At 38.2% G+C, this 16,813-nt stretch overlaps 1 protein-coding gene across 1 annotated transcript in view; it reads left to right on the top strand.

Moving 5' to 3' along the window:
- Nucleotides 1-16,813, top strand: part of ENPP1 (ectonucleotide pyrophosphatase/phosphodiesterase 1) — a 52,634-nt gene that overhangs the window by 10,915 nt on the left and 24,906 nt on the right. The window contains exons 2-6 of the mRNA XM_058802429.1: nucleotides 4,689-4,761; nucleotides 6,246-6,362; nucleotides 9,236-9,361; nucleotides 9,530-9,590; nucleotides 14,490-14,587. Coding sequence (XP_058658412.1) covers nucleotides 4,689-4,761; nucleotides 6,246-6,362; nucleotides 9,236-9,361; nucleotides 9,530-9,590; nucleotides 14,490-14,587 — 475 coding nt within the window. The remainder of the gene's footprint in view (nucleotides 1-4,688; nucleotides 4,762-6,245; nucleotides 6,363-9,235; nucleotides 9,362-9,529; nucleotides 9,591-14,489; nucleotides 14,588-16,813) is intronic.

Below are 16,813 nucleotides of genomic sequence, written 5' to 3'. Positions count from 1 at the left end.
TACCAGGGATGAAGGAAGGGAGACAGAAAGCAACTGGGTACGTGGCAGGCAAAGAGTGAGGAAGATCAACACAGAAATAAATGTAATTCAGAATGATAATTCCTTAAAAGAAGTATCAGTACATTCTTTGCCAAAGAAAATATAGAATATAGAATACAGAATGAGGAGGGGCGTTGGGGAGGTGGACAGAGCTAGAGAAGAATGAAGAGAAAGGGACAGTAGTATCAACTGTGTAAAGGAGGACTAAAATTTGATAGGAAAGGTGGCAGTAGCTAAGGCCAGTGAGAGATTTCTTTGTGTGTCAGTAAGACTTGTACAGCTGAGGAGTCTCTTTGGGATCAGGTGTTCGCAGCCTGCATGCTTTGCTGACTCCAGCCCTTCCAGCAGCTCCCCAAAATTACTGCTGAAAAATTCTCTTCAGCTGCAGCTCTAGAGATGAGTGAGGGAAATTATTCTCCTCTCTAACCATGCTATCATATTTCCATTTGCCCAGCTCAAAATGAAAGGCTTTTGAAGTCAAAGGCTTTTGAAATGTTCTCAGGATTGCAGTTTTCCAGACTTTCAACCACCTATTCCCAACCATTATAATTGTTTACAAAGCAAAGCTTTTATTGCTTCCTCCCACGTAAAGGAAGCAGTGATGGGACAAAGATTCATCCCTAGATGACAATGTTTTTGTGATTCCAAAACAAACTTTGTAAAAATTATTTTTAAACCAAAAAAGGACATTTTCTTCTCTGCTGTTGTTACTGTGTTGTTTTAAAAACCTTTGCTCAGATGCGACATTAGAACTGAATCTGACAGTTTGTGCTAGTAACCTCATAGATACAGATCATAAAACTTTATTTTTCTACTTTTGTGTATTACAAGGCCAGGTTCTTTAATTTTACTTGTTTTCCTATGAAATATTGGATTCCCATATTCTTTCTTAATGGCACCTTGTTCTCAATTCTTGCATTCTCTTTTGAGTGGAGGAATATGGCTGAGAGAGAACAGGTAAGATTTCTTCCTATGGTTTAAAAAGGCAGATTAAACCTTCAAGGCAGGTGTTATGTTGACAATGTGGTAGTAGCTAGAGCTGTGAATTTGGTGCTTGCTGCAGGATGCTAAACAAGGTCCTTGTTAGTAAACAAGCATGCATGCAGCTACTTGTCTTTGTATGGATTAAAAAAAATCTATAATCTTTATGTAGCAGGCTGCAGCATCTCCAGCCTGACCTACCTGTATGTAAAGCAGGTCAGGTAAAATTAGTAACCTACTTGCTGTGGTGAGGTTTTCTTATAGAATCACAGAATGGTTTGGGTTGGAAGGGACCTTAAACACCATATAGTTCCAAGCCCCCCTGCCATGGACAGGGACACCTTCTGCTAGGTTCCTCAATGCCCTGTCCAACTTGGCCTGGAACACCTCCAAGGCGTCCACAACTTCTCTGGACAGCAGAGATATGTTGCAATATAGAAAGAAGCAAAGTAAACAGGTTCATCTTTAGGGTGCAGCAGTGAGATTCAGTGAGTATCTGGATCTTTAAAAATAGTTTGAATATTCTTCATCATCTACAGAGTTGGTAATCTTTGGGCCTTTCCACTGACAATAGGTCAACTACTGGTGTAACACCTCTTGCTGTGCCTAGTCAGGACTGCTGCTGCTGGCCAGTATTAGCTGCTCATTATTGTTCCAGCAGAACATTTTGCCATTTGTGTGGATAATATCCATGTGACTGAAGTCATTCAGGCAGAAAATAAAGCTTCAATTCAAAGCCTTAAACATTAAGCTGCAATTGCATGAGGTTCCACTGGGTTAGATTTGGCTGTCCTAGAACACTGTCAGATGTTTAATGCATAAACTTACTGTTTTTGTAAAAAATCTTTATTAACTGTTAAAGAAGGAAAGAAAGAGGAAAGCAAAAAGGAGGGGGAAGCTTTAGTGTTTTGCACTAAAATATTTTTCAGACAAAAATTTAAGCTAATGGGACTAAGGTTAAGAAAACAAAGGATTTAATGTAGTGAGTCAAGAGTTTCAAGATCTTAATATATAATTGCATTTAGTTTTGCATTTTGTAGTATTTTGTACACAAAAGAGTACTCATGTGCCTCAGTGAACATAATCCTTTTGTTTTTGCTTCTTGGAATTATGTTCATAGAAGCATAGAACTGACAACCTGGAATACAAGACAAAACTGTGGTTTTATTACATTTGGTGCAAAAATCACAGAAATTATTTGTGAGAATTTTAGCAAAGTTTAACCAGTTTTACATTGAGAAGTATTATAATGCTGTTGCTTTAGGGTGGGTTTTATGTAGATTTTATTTTTGTATTAATGATTAAATTCCTGCATTAATGATTAAATTCCTGCATTACCCACACTGAAACTCCATCAGGGAATATTAATAGTCCATTTAGTGGCACTGCAATGTGTTTTCTGGACAGGGATGCCTTAGGTGGACAAAGTCCCATAGGTCATAGGTCTAGGCAGCTATTCAAAGATACGGAAATAAAGCTGTTACAAAGATATGGGAATAAAGCTGTTAACCACAAAAGAGTGGGTTTTGCTTGTTTTAAAGCATGTTTGTGTTCACATCTCACAGGACATTCTACTTCTTGATCTTAGTAGCAGGGCCTGGTGGGAGCAGAGAAGCAATAAATCTTCACCCTGAAATAAAATTTGCTCAACCTGGCTTTTAAAAAAAATAAATTAATCAATTTGTAATTTAATAAAAATAACAATAGCAGAATAATAATGTTGAAAGGACAGTAACAGGTCTTGCCCTCTCCACTGATTTTGCTGGGCTTTGACATCTTGCATTTGAAGTGTCACCTATCTCCCTGCACACCTGTTCTTATCTAGGTGATATTTTATATGAGGGATTTCAAAGGTCCAGAATAATTTACATTGAAAATAACATCGTTGATACTGATGTAACAGGAAGTGTTGATGCTGCACCTGTTGGTATTGTGATTTCAAAACAAAACAAAACAAAACAAAAAAAAAACCAAAAAACCCCCAAGACCCAAAAACAACAACAAAAAAAGAAAAGTACAAATTTCTGTACTTGTGTTCATTCTTGATAGCTGGGTTTAATGGAGACATGCATCTTTCTGTAAGTTTTTTCATATCCAGGTGAATAGATGATGCTTTTCCCCTTCAGTCTTTTATTATTTTGCTTCTTCCCCTGTCAATTCAAAGACTGTAATTGAACTGAAAAATGCTTATTTCTATGCTGCATGTGATGTAGAATAAGATTCCAGTGACTTGCCTGGTTCAGAATTCTGAGCCACAGCTTCATCAGGTCCAGTCTATTGCTCAATTTTAAAATAAATGTTATATATGAAATATTTTTATATTAATTAATGTGATTTTTTAATAATTTTTAGTTCAAAAATTCAGAGTAATAGCTGAATTCCAATACTACGCATTCCAGAAATTGCTTTCTTGCTGTCTTTATTAACTGCTTAGTGAACAAAATTGCATAGTAAACTGTAGAGTTATTAAAAACAACACAAATAGTTTTTAGTTACTGAAGTGCTTACAGTATTTAAAAGGAATAAACTTGAGAAATAATTAGGTGCATTTTAAAATGGAGGGAATTTTTGCCACATCACAGTATGATTCAGGCATCCTACTCAAGGCTGACTCAGCAGATTTTGCTGATGGGAAAGGAGAAAGAAAGGGACAGAATTGTGTAGCCATGTATGTGAAGTTATTGAAGTATTGCTTCAATGTGATTTTTCCACAGAAAACAGTGACTGGAAAGGTGGTATGTACAATCTTTCCCTACCCAGAGCTTCCCAAATTCTTATGTATAAGAAGGCCTGTATTATTGCAGCATGTTCTGTTTCAGGACTTGTGGCAAAGTACTTTATTACATTCTAGACTTAAATAGAATGGCTGTTGTAACTGCATTCTTGGCTTCTCTTTAATTACTGTCTAAGCACTTACAGTATGCATACTTTTTCAAAGAGTTTATGGAATAAACCCAATACTTCATGAAGTTAAAAGAAATCTGTTTTTGCATTTGAGTAGGCATTAAGTCCTGGTGTGACATGCTGGACCTGGGTTATATAGTGCTTGTTCTATAACTTCAGTGCATCCAGAATCCATAATGAACACAGCCGTAGTTTCTGGTCAGTGCAAGACACTGTGGTCAGCCTTGATGTGACATCCCACAGTTGCTTACCATGGTGTGGACCCAGATCTAGTATGAACTGGATAGTAGGAAGTGGGAAAGGGTTTTCCTGCCTAAGAAAATTATAGGTATCACTTAAGGGTATGCCTTCTGTTTGTCGTCTGTGGTTAATGGCAAAACTTCACCCTCTTAGAACAACATACGAGGAAGGAGTGGAGTAAAGGAGTTTTCTATAAAATGTGTAAGAAATAGAAATATATCATCATGAAAGAATGATATAAAGAAATCAAGAAAAACATTGATATATGTCTATGCTAAAGGACTTGAGAAGAAATGATATACATAGACCCAGTTGTGACGAGCATGTTCATACACTGCTAGTTAATTGCAAGCAACATAACTACTTGTGGAAGTGAAAACTGCTGGTGAAAACAGTGAAATCGGCCTCCAAATCAGCATGTTTATGAATTTCAGTACAATTGTATAGCATTACAGAGAAAATGAGCACTTTCAAAACCATTCAATGGTAATTTAATATTATTTCTTTTCCTTCCTGTCCCACAGGTACTCTGTGTCTGCGTGTTAACGACAATCCTAGGATGTATATTTGGCCTGAAGCCTAGCTGTTCAAAAGATGGTAAATACTATGTCTTTTATTTAGTAATGTTACTCAACAATTCCTTTTTTTTGGTTGTGAATTAATTTTCATACTATCAGAATGCCACCCTTCTTGCTGCAGGAGGAGGATTGCATGCATTGCTTGAAGCAGCATCAGTAAGAGGGGAATAAAAATATCAGAAAATAAACCTCAGGTGTAGTCAATGATTGTGTGTACTCACTTGGGAGGTAAAGTGATCCTGGTACTCAGTGTCTGATCTGGCAGCTTCCATGTATCCCGGCTGTCACTGTGGTGAATGGCTGGCTTTTTTCAGTTCACCATTAAAAAAAACCAAATTGAAACAACAAAACACAACAACTTGTATTTCATGTTGTCCTGGAACATTTGTTCTTCATCTTTTCCAGTCAATTATGGAGGAAAAAAAGAGATTATTTGTTTTAGTGGTTAGAATTGTAGCCTGAAAACATTCCTGGTGGAATTCCTCTGTCTGTTTTCTGTTCTGAAAAATATGTGGTTTTTTCAGTAGTGAAGTTTCTTCAGGTAGAAAGTTACGAAAGATTTTTTTTTTTTAAAGAAGTTAGGCTTCACTTTGGGAGCAACTATGAAGAATAATTTCAAAGCTGAACATAAAAGGATTTTCAACAGAAGTTCAGTTTATACAATTTCTGTTACAATATATATAGGTTTCTTCTCATTTTATTACAGCTCAGCAGTATTGGTTCATTAGTATCTCATTTTCCTAATATCACATATCTCAAGATTCTTCAGAAGATGAGCCAAATGATGGCTCATCTCACTCCCTTCTGGTGATTGCTCAGAATTAGACAGAGGGACCAAATTCTTAATTTTTGTTAATCGTTCACATCACTAGTTTCTAGTTGGGTGGTGGTGGTGTTTTTTTTTAAGTTCTTTTTGTTTGTTTGTTTTTGTTGTTTTGTTGTTGTTTGGTTGGGGTTTGGGGTTTTTTGTTTGTTTGGATTTGGTTGTTAAATTTTTTTTATGATTATCCCCCTGCTCTCAGCAACACCAATCTAGTGGAAGAATGTTATGTTTTTTTTTATATTGAAATTGAACAAAAAATAAACCTGTGAGCAGTATACTCATTTTTGTATCTCTTGTGTCTGCTTTGGAACAGCCATCCTTACATCTTGAGATCCTACATACTCTGAGGGACTGTACTCACATCTTCCTGTAACTCTGGGGTGAGGACAGTCACAACTACCTTTTATTTCATTGGTTTCTGCCAATACTGAAACACCATGCCCCTGCTAAAAGAGAACAGAACCCTTTGTTCAATATGATGAAAAATTATTTTTGTTCAGTAAGAGGAAATAAGCATTTGGTTGGATCAAGTGTTTCCTTTGGCTGCCACTGTTTTTGCAGCCATCCAGTACGTTGGAATCGCCAACTGTGTCATTTCACACGCTGGCTGTGTTAGTTTCTTTTGCATATTGACTGATTTGGGCTCAGCCACTGATATCTAACACTATCCAATATTACAGTGAAAACCTGCAAAGGTCGTTGCTTTGAAAGGACCTTTGGAAGCTGCCGTTGTGATAAAGATTGTGTCAAGCTTGGAAACTGCTGCTTAGATTACCAGGAAACATGTATACAACCAGGTAAGGATGGAAGAAACTGAGGGAGCAATCTCTCCTGCTCTTTGACAGGGGACAGCTCAGCATATGTGAGTACTGCTGTGGTCAGGGCTTATTTCAGATGGGCTGTGAGTGCAAAACAGGGCTACTGAGCAGCAGAGTGTTTCTGATGCCACTCATCTTCCCCTTTTTGTGCTGTGTTGCATTCCTGGATGGAGTTGCAGTGATGATGGTGGTACTGGGGACTCCTGTGGAAACATCAGGGCTCTGGTACAGCTGCTGTTTCACAAAAGCAAAGCTTGTATTTCACCCAGCTGGACTACTTAGGAGCTGACAAAGCCAGTAGGCTGGCTTTCCCATAGCTCTCCTGTGAGAAGAGAGGCTGCCACAGACTGTGCTGCTGCCCTCCCCCTTGGAAGGAGGAGGAACAATGGCAACTCGAGGTCTTAGCCAGCTTTTTGTTTGCTGGTGGTGAGACAACAGTAACCCACATTGTCCCTGGCATCAGGGATAACTCCTACGTTCTTGGGCAAGCCTGGAATAGAAGTGCACTCTGCATATTGCATTTGTCTGTCATCGCCTGAGTGAAAAAGGGGAAGGACAGAGCAGCTCTGTGAAAGCTGCCATCTCTCCCTACCCAGCTGCTCAGGCCCTCAGCCTTGCTACTCCCCTGCCTGAATGTGAAGCAAGGGTCATGAGCATGAATCAAGGCAGGATGACAAAACAGATTGCACTGGTGAAGGATTGCGAAATGAGAAGCAGCTGCCATGATTTGCCAGAAGGCAAAGGTCAAATAGACAAACGTGTGAAAAATACCTAAGAGAAATTTTAAAGGGAAAAATGTTAGTGTGGGTAGAACAACAAGTACAGCCCTTGACTATTTTCTCTACTTTGGTTTTGCCTTTATGCTTCAAAAGCAGCATTCCTTTCAGATAACTTTTTTTCTTCTTACTCCTCTTTATGTGCATTTGATTAATTTCTGGGTAAGACCACACCGATACATTTAAAATTCCAATGTGAACATTGAAAACCAAATGATTAAACTGAGCTCAGATCCCTGCTTCAATTGACTGCTACTGAAAGTCAAGTTACACATATATAGTTGATATATCCAGGTATATAATCACACAGGTTTTACTCTGTTTTCTTACATCACTCCTCCTGAGTATAAAGGTTCTTTAAAAACAAACTGGAGAGTCTGTCTTAGCACTAGGAATATGAATTAATTAATTGGTGCTGTTTTGGGGGGTTTTTTAAAATTAGGCCTAACATCAGTGGAGAATCAAATTCTAATTTCCCAATAGTATCATGTAACTAGAACCATAATAGATTCTTTTCTCTCTCATGGAAGCAGAGATTTATTTGATATTAGTGGATTTACTGAAAGTGAGATTAACCTGACAATGCTTTTAGGGATTTCTAATTGCTGGCCATGTATGAAAATCATTGAGTGTCTTCTGCTCAAACATTTAGATTTGGCTTCCATGTCTCTGTTAAGATCTTCACTTAAGTATTCACTCAGCTGGTAAATTCAATGGTGTTTATCCTCACTGAATGTAAAGGATTTATTTGTGTTTATGACTTCTAACAAATCGTAGAAGCACAGAATATGCTGAATTGGAAGGGACCCATCAGGATCATGAAGTCCAACTCTTGACCCTGCATAGGACAGGCCAAGAGTCACACCATGTGCCTGACAGCTTTCCAAATGCTTTTTGAACTCTGTGAGGCTTGGCACTGTCACCACTTCCCTGAGGAGCTTTTTCCAGTGCCCAGCCACCTTCTGGATGAAAAATCTTTTCCTGATACTTAACCTAAATCTCATCTGACTCAACTTCATGCTCTTTTCTTGAGTCCTCTCACTGGTCATGAGAATGAAGAGCTTGATACCTGCTCCTCTGCTCCCTCTCCTGTGAATGTTGAAGACTATCATGGAGCTTTTTCTCAGTCTTCTCTTCTCCAGGCTGAACAAACAAAGTGACCTCGGCTGCTCCTCATAAGGTTTCCCCTCCAGACCCTTCACCATCCTCATGGCCCTCCTTTGGGCACTTTCTCATAGTTTACCACTTACATTGTGGCACCAGAACTGCCCCCAGCACTGGAGGTGAGGCTGCCCCAGCTCAGAGCAGAGCAGGACAATCCCCTCCCTTGCCTGGCTGGCCATGCTGTGCCTGATGCCCCTCAGGACATGCTTGGCCCTCCTGGCTACCAGGGCACTGCTGATTCATGTTCAAGCAGGACATCCAGGTCTTCAGATGATACAGTGTACTGGAATATGCCATTCAGAGAAATCAATATTGTTCTCTAATAAAATCAGAAGGGGAGCTGAAGTCAGTAGGTCTTCCTGTGAGCTTATGTAGAGAATCTTAAATAGTGGCAGTGATACCTGTTACTAAGAGGTGGTGAAAGAGTGGAGTGCCTGATGATGACTGGTAAAATCCACTGTGACTTCAAGTGCAAGTCAGAATAAATTAATGCTGCTCAGTGTTTTCTGGGCATTCCAAATTCAGGCTAATTTTTTTTTAATCTGGTGGAGTTTTGGGGCTTTTTTTTATAGTGTGAGCTTAACAAATTAAACCCACATAAATTACCATATTTTAGAAGATCTGTAAAATGAAATCTTTCTGATATGTGGTATTTATACCCATATGCTGCATAGTTATATTCAGATGATTGTGCTCTTGGATATTTACTCATGGGTGTCCCTACTTCCTGAAGTGCTAAAGTTTGCGATACTATGCATGTGTATGAGATAACTCATTATCTCTGTTACACCTGAGGACTGTTTCTCAGTGAGTAGAGATTTGAGATTGAACTTAACACTTACTTTATTAGTTCTGGACTTAAAGCAGTATTAATCATTGTCCTTCTGTCCTTCTCTCTCACCTGTTTTTTAGCCCACATATGGACCTGCAATAAATTCAGGTGTGGTGAAAAGAGGCGACTAGAATATCGTTGTTCCTGTTCAGATGATTGTGTGGAAAACAACGATTGCTGTGTTAATTATCAAGCTGTTTGTAAAGGTAAGTATCATCAACAAATTACTACCCTCTTTCATATGTACCTATATTTGTATAAATGGAGCAAGAACATAATATGACTTTAAAAGCATCTGGTAACATGAAAAAACCTTGCATCTATCAGTAAGAATGTACTGTCTTAAAAAATATATTGCATTCATTTGTTTTAAGGAGAGGCAAGCTGGGTTGAAGAAGAGTGTGAGAATATTACTGAGCCTCAGTGTCCAAAAGGGTGAGGAAATTTTATATTTGCATACCTCTGCTCTTTGCTTGCATTTCATTTTTGAGATTGTGTTCCCTCCTGTGCCTTCCTGGGACCTGCTTGCCTTTTACACACACAGTGAAAGCAGCTGCCAGACAGAGATGAACACCTCTTCAGCCAGCATTTGGTGGTGCTTACTAACCCATCAGGTTGCTCTATCTCTGCACTTGCTTGACTTGCAAGATATGCCTATTCCTCAATCCTGGTGTTTCTCACAGATATGTGTGCCCTGGGCAACTCTGCCTGGTTGCCAGTCATATTATTGACCTACATGTGCTACAATACCCATCATTCCAAATATTTTGGGACCCATCCAGCAATTTTAGACTCCTGTCTCCCTCGTCTCTTTAAAATACCTTTCCAATACCTTGCATTTTCCAGCCTCAGGACTGCATATTGTGGGGTAGATCTGTGTTCCAGCTCCACCATGAGTGGGACAACACTATTTGCAAGCTGTCTGAATTACTTTCTTTAAAAGGTGCAAAGTGCCATGGGACCCTTGTATTCTCTGGCTCAGCTCCACATTGGGCCTGCTCCTGCAAGTTATGTATGCAGTGTGTGAGGAATGACTCATGTGGTTTATGGCATCAGCACTCAGGCTTGAATAGTGCAGCAAAGCTCCCAGCCAGGAAAAAAAAGCTTGTATTACTTGAACTGTTTTTGCTGTGGGATCTCCTAACTAAGTTTGTAGTTAAAGTTGACTATAAACTATGATTGTATATCTAAGCTGTCAATAAAAGGGATTTCAATTCTAGATGGATTTATGTTCCAGTAGTAAATACTTACTAGACCTATTATGGGACAACTATATTCTTGTCTGAGTAGTATCAAAAAACAAACATCTTTTTATTTTGATTTTGAAATTATAGTGCAATGAGATACTTCTAGTAAAGTAAAACCATTTTATTTTGTTCTTATGTCATTACAGTTTTTACTTAAGATATTTAAATCATGCTATTTTTATTCATTTGTCTTATAATACTGTCAACCAAAATACAAAATATTCCCATGTGAAACATTTCACACCAATTGAGTACCCTTCACTCTGATTCAGAGCACTAACAGTTGCTGACATGTCAGAGCCTTCATCAGGACAGAAACTGGAGCTTCTGTCCAGTTTGTAGTCCAAGTCCCCAGTAATCCCCTATGTAGGAAGAGACGGTTCTTGAAGTTTTTGTCGTTGAATTTTGTCCTGAGTTCAGGAGCCATTTGGGACTTCTTGCTGAGAACTGAGTCTACAATGATGATTTCTCTAACAGGGTTAGGAAGCGTTGCCCCCAAGAGGTTGGTAAACAAAGAAGAGTCTTGTGCAGATCCACAGTCAAAGTTACTGACGCAAATGCTGTAGGGCAACTCCTGTTGGTTAACTTGTTTTTAGGGTTTTTTGTTTGTTTTTTTCTGTTCAGCTCATGAAAGGGATACATAGTTACTCCTCTAAAATTGTTTTAATCCTGGTAAACCCCAAAATGTTGCAATAAAACCCAACCCAGGAAAGGGTGATGTGTGGTCAAAGTTGAATCAAACAGTGTTGACTGAAGGTTCATCTTGGACTATTAACACACAAGCCTCTCCCAAAAGTATCAACTCTGTAAACAATCCACTTCTTCCTGTGCTGTGTGGTAGGCAGTAGTGCAGGTGAATTTAGTTGCAGTGCTCATTTTGAGACTTCAGGATATCAATTCTGATTCTGTGTATATTAATACAGCATGTTTTGTGGGTTCAGATTGCTGGTTTTATTCTGTTTTAGTTTTAGCTAGGTTTTAGCTGTTCCTGTGGTGCAGAATAGACAAAAGATGACACAGCATTCAATGAGGTGCTTAATTTGAGAAACCCCACTGATTTCAGTGAGATCAACTGCTCACTGATTTCACTGATCAACAACTTAAAATTAAGTATACAACTAAGTCTTTCCAAAACTGGTTTCTATATTGTTTAATAGGATCATAAAGTTAATAGGCTGTAAGACCTCAGGAGTGATCTAGTCATTCCCACCATTCTGGGAGTGAAATAATACTCAGACAATTCAAACCTACTTAAGCAGTTTATCCTAGTACTTACATAGATGGCTTTACTGACGACTTTTTGCTGGTTTTTTGTCCTCATGTCTTTTTCTGTACTTCAGGCCTATAACTATTTGCCCTATCTTCATTGAGCTGTGAGAGCATCTGGTTACTTTCCTCTTTGCTGATCTCTCTTTATATCTGGGGATTGCTCTTATGCCTCCTGCTGAGGCTTTCTGTACATTTAGTGGAAAAGAAAGCTTTTCCTCCTGTGCTTTATGGCTGTTTGTAGGCAGTATGAATGTGTGTGGGATGAGAAATCTTCTGTGTATTACATTAAGCTTTTCAAGGGAACTTTCTTTTCCTTCCTATTTTGTTTTCTTTCTGTTTCTTTTAATTATGGTCTAACCTGCCTGCAGTGAGGGAGGTCAACTTGGCAATGTGTTCCATGGTTCTGGCCTCTTGATCATCCAGACTGGTAACCTACTAGACCACAGGAAGCCTGTGCTGCCAGCATAATGCTTCCATGGAAGCCAGTTTATAGGAGGGGATAATTGCTACTGCATTTCCTTCAGTTTGGAGTCAGAATGTGTGGGATACCTATTTATCCAAGATCTGTGAAACATGCTTGTCTTACTGTTTGGACACAGCCAGCATGAATCACCAACAGGACCAAAACTTGAGCCTCCCAGGCTTGCTTGCTCATGACAGCCCATTCATTAAGTAGCAAGTGCAGTCTTGGCCACTGACAGGAAAAACGCGTGGAAGTGGCTGATATACCTCAGAATGGAGCTTGGGTCAGTTTCTGTGGGGATTTTACTGGAGCTGTTCCAAAGAGACAGTGGTTTAACATGGTCTGTCATGCTTTGCTTCCCTGAGCACTGGGGCAGAGTTTTGGCATGTGTAGAGTGTACAAGAAGTGAAATGGGCAATTGCTGTCATTGTGGCAATGGCCTATTTTGCCAAGTTTAATTTTACATGTGAGAAGGGGTCAGTAGCTAGATTTGCAGACAACTAAAACATGTATTTAACAGTTGGTTTACTTGTAAATGCCAAACCAGAAACAGTTGCGTAAAGTCCCTTTCTAAGTGCTTGTTTTAAGTTTGGTGGGGTTTTCTGGGTTTGGTTTTTTTTTGTTTTTTTTTTTGTTTTTAAGTTAGACTTGTTGGTAAGTAATATTGAACAGACTTTGCCTCAAAGTTTGCATTTTATTGCACAGAACTTTGCAGTGAAGATTTTTAGACCTCTGCACTGAAGTGAATCAATTTATTGAGAAGGGATATGGAGAAGGTATTTGCAAAACTTGTGGAGATCAGAATTTGTGGTGCAAAAAATACTTGTAATATGGGCAAAGGTAATGCATAAAGTTTCCGTACTCTTTTCTGCCATATGGCTTTAGTTTTGACCTGAAAATTATTCATTTCTTGTTCCCACCTGTGCCAAATAAATTAAAAAACAGGCTACATACATACATCTTAGAAATCTTATCATTCTGAACTAAGTATAAATCCTTTTGGCTGAAATGTTGTCCAAATTGTTGATGAAAATTTTCTTAGGATTGACATGTTTTGGTTGCCTGACTATCCCTTAGTTTAATATAGTTACATTTGTTTGACTGACACACAGCTTATAAATGTTTCATTTGTAAATGGCTCTTCAGATTTTTTTTGTGACGTACATCACTAAAGAAATTGTCAACACTTTATAAATAATATTTGTCTTCTATCCTCACTGTTTTATTTTTGGAAACTAGAGTATAACAAAGTTAAAAAAAACTAAATTAAAAAAGGGAAAATGAGCTGGCAATAAACCAATATTTTAATATTATATTATTATAAATAGTAAATTGTTTTATGAAATTCCATATTTTCAATAGTTATTGCTGCACAGCAGTGATTTTTTTTCAGTCTCATATGGCCTCATGTTTATAGGTCAAACACAGGGTATGTTTTCTTCAAGGAAGAAGTTACTGATGTTACAGAAGCTACTATTCCTGTCTGTGATGCAATGTTTTAAGTACTTACAGTTGGAGAGAAATTGTTTGAACAGGGCTGAATCTGGGAGCAAGTCAAGACTGGAAAACATAGGTCCTGTGGAGACTGGAAGGGGAGATTTTGTTTTTGTTGGTTCCAGTGAAATTAGTATCTGAATTTATCTGTAAAGTTCCTGGCAGAAATGCTGTTACAGTGTTTCCAGTCTCAGGGCCACATTTTTGAGTTTGGAGATTGGTAGGACTTTTGGAGCAGTAAGCAAGTTCTTTTTGGTTGGATAATCTTTGTAAGATGAGAGGAAAAGTATATGTTTTAGTTGCTGATTTAACATACCCTGTACATTACCCTTGCTTACAGTTCTGTGCACTGTATATATATACAAAATACTTTTTTTTTCATCTAGGTTACAGCTTGGTCAGGAGGAAAGTGAATAAAGGAAAGTTTGGCTTTGCATTCTCTTATTTCTTTCCCTGGTCTTAGCTCAGGGTGGGAGGCAGGGTTTGAGGGCTGAGTGTTGCTTCAGTGGGACTGGTTTCAAGATAAGGAGTACCAAACCCGCCAGATGGATCGCCTGAGCATCTTGGCTGGTTCACCTTAAGGGTGTGTTTGAAATCAGGCCTTGCCATGACTTTTCTGTGCATGCCCTGATACAAACCTCAGCCCCTTTGGGCACAGATTGCTCTGCTAACCTTTGAGCAGAGGGACTGGAGCAGTTTGCTCACCACTGTGCCAGCAAAACTTCTGCTGAGGAGGACTTCCTTGGCCTGGCTTATAGCCCCATAATGAGCATTTCCACTGTCTGGGGAAAGTTTCTTGAAGTTAGTGATAGGAAACTGTTTCTCAGAGTGTCTTTTAATATTCAATTTCTGTTTGTTCAGATTTACCAAGTCTCCAGTGTTACTATTTTCATTGGATGGCTTCAGAGCGGAATATTTGCAGACTTGGGGTGGACTTCTACCTGTTATTAGCAAATTACGTGAGTAGTTTCTTTGTCTAAGAGCTATTATGATGTCTTACCTGAAAAAAACCACAAATGCAGCTTTCCTTACTCTTTAAAATCCTCACTCTTCTGCCATGAATATGGAAGTTGTTGCCTTAAAGAACACCCATGCACAAAGAACTTCAAGTGTTGGAAAGTGGAAGGGCAAGAAAGAGAGAGCTTGAGGAAAGGACCCTTTTGATTTTCAGTGAAATCTTGTAAGTTGTTATAGCCCCTTTTATATTTAGGAGGTGGGGTTTTTTTGCTGTGAGGTTATTTTATTCAAAATAGAAGTAGATCCTTTTTACTCTATAATGCATATCATCTCATATTTAGGTGGAATGGCTTTGGGAAATTAAAAGCATTTGGTTATATTTGGAGAAAGAGGATAGAGAAGGAATAGACTAAGAGGAGATGATATAGAAGGGCTGGTAGAAATGTAATGAATCCAAGAAAACCTTAATTTTACAAACATTTCCAGAAGAAATATTCCCCAACTTTTTTAGTGTCTTACTTGATTTGGTGGTGTCTAAATAATTTTAGTTACTTTTCCTGTTTCTGTTTTGGCTGTGGTCTGTAGAGAACTGATGGTATTTCTTGTCTGAAAAATATGCCAATCTTCTTGACATTCAGAAATTACTACCTGGGGTGCCTAGTTTCAGTTTGACTAAAAATAAATCAGTAAAAATACTTGCTTTTTTACACAGTGGTTGTTTCAACTTGAAGCGTTCCAGAGGATAACAATTTGCAGATGTATCTGAGGTTTTGGGTTCTTTTTAGTTTTGTTCCGTGCTAGAATAAAATGAGACATTTGCACAGTTTTCATTAGATGCAGTTATAAAAAATATAACTGCAGTTATAAAAAATATAAACTGGAGAAAATTTCTGGGACATTTCTAGGAGAGGCTGGCTAGTACAAATTATTCAAGTTCTGCCTGAGATACAAGATAGAAGTGTCACAAAGCATCTGTAGGACTTCCAGTCTGCGGTATCCACTTACACATGTAAATTTTTTTCATTCTTTGGTCTGGATAGACTACAGTGGAACTTCTCTCATTGACTTCTATAGTTAATTTGCACTTCTCTTTGCACTGAGTCCATGACAAATCCTGACCACTAAGAAATAAAAATATATTTGTATCTTCATCAAAGTAATTTCACTTCTCCACAGCTACAAGGTTTTTGATGGTCAAAATGTGCATTTTTAAAAGATTCTTATACCAGAATGCCTAATAATACATGTTTTATATCCAACAAAATACTTGCCCCAGTCTGGTGTCAAGTATTAATTCTGCATTATGCTTATGATTCTAAAATACTCTGGATCATTTTTTGGTAATATGCTAGGAGGGCTTTGCTATACAATGTGCTATGGGATCTTCAGTTTTCTTCTTTTTTCCCTCATAGTAAAAAATTGGTGAAATGCTCAGATAGAGCAAATTTTCTTTAGTAAGAGAAAAATATTCTCATTAATGAAACTTGGTGTCACTGAGGTGTACATCCACTCTGAGGGCCTGTGGCTTCAAATCTCTTATGTGCTTTATGTTCCATGTGTCCAAAAATGGTGGAAGCAGTCATATTGTAAAAATAAACTTCTCTACGAGTGAGTAAATACTCCTGCAGGACTTCACTGTTCAGAAAAGGGTAATGAAATCTATTCCTCTGTGTAGGCAGGTAACAATAGTGAATAAATTGCTTGACTATTGCTGAAAAATCATATTAAATAATTTTGGAGTTCATAGTTGTCCATTTATAGGACTATTAAATTTTCAAAAAGAATTTAAGAATGACAGCATTTACAAAGCAGTGAACAGCTACTCACATTCACTAACTTATGGAACTGCCTGGTTGTGTTAAATTAGGACCAGGCTAAATGCCTGTATTTTCATCTTTAAAGCATTTGATGATAAGTGCAGAATTCCAGGAGATAAAAATATTGCCATTGTTTGGTCCTGTTAATTCAGCCATGCTTACAGCAATTTCTGGTGTCTCCTTGGAGAAATCTGTCAGAGTAGATGCCTGTAAGACTATCATAATTTCACTTCTACCATGTTTTGTTTTATGTTTGCTCTCCCTTCTATTTGAAAGATGAACAATTCAGCATGGAGCTGAGGGATTTTAGTGAAGCAAGGCATAGTCTTGCTGTGAGCATGTGGTGTTAAGAGAAGACATTTTCATATACAATTATGCTGTGATATTTTAAGTTTTAGATTTTGATCCTTT

Source organism: Ammospiza caudacuta, chromosome 3, assembly GCF_027887145.1.
Source record: "Ammospiza caudacuta isolate bAmmCau1 chromosome 3, bAmmCau1.pri, whole genome shotgun sequence".
NCBI classification, from domain to species: Eukaryota; Metazoa; Chordata; class Aves; order Passeriformes; family Passerellidae; genus Ammospiza; species Ammospiza caudacuta.
Note: the sequence above shows the minus strand (reverse complement) of the source record. Positions and strands in the feature narration are given on the sequence as shown.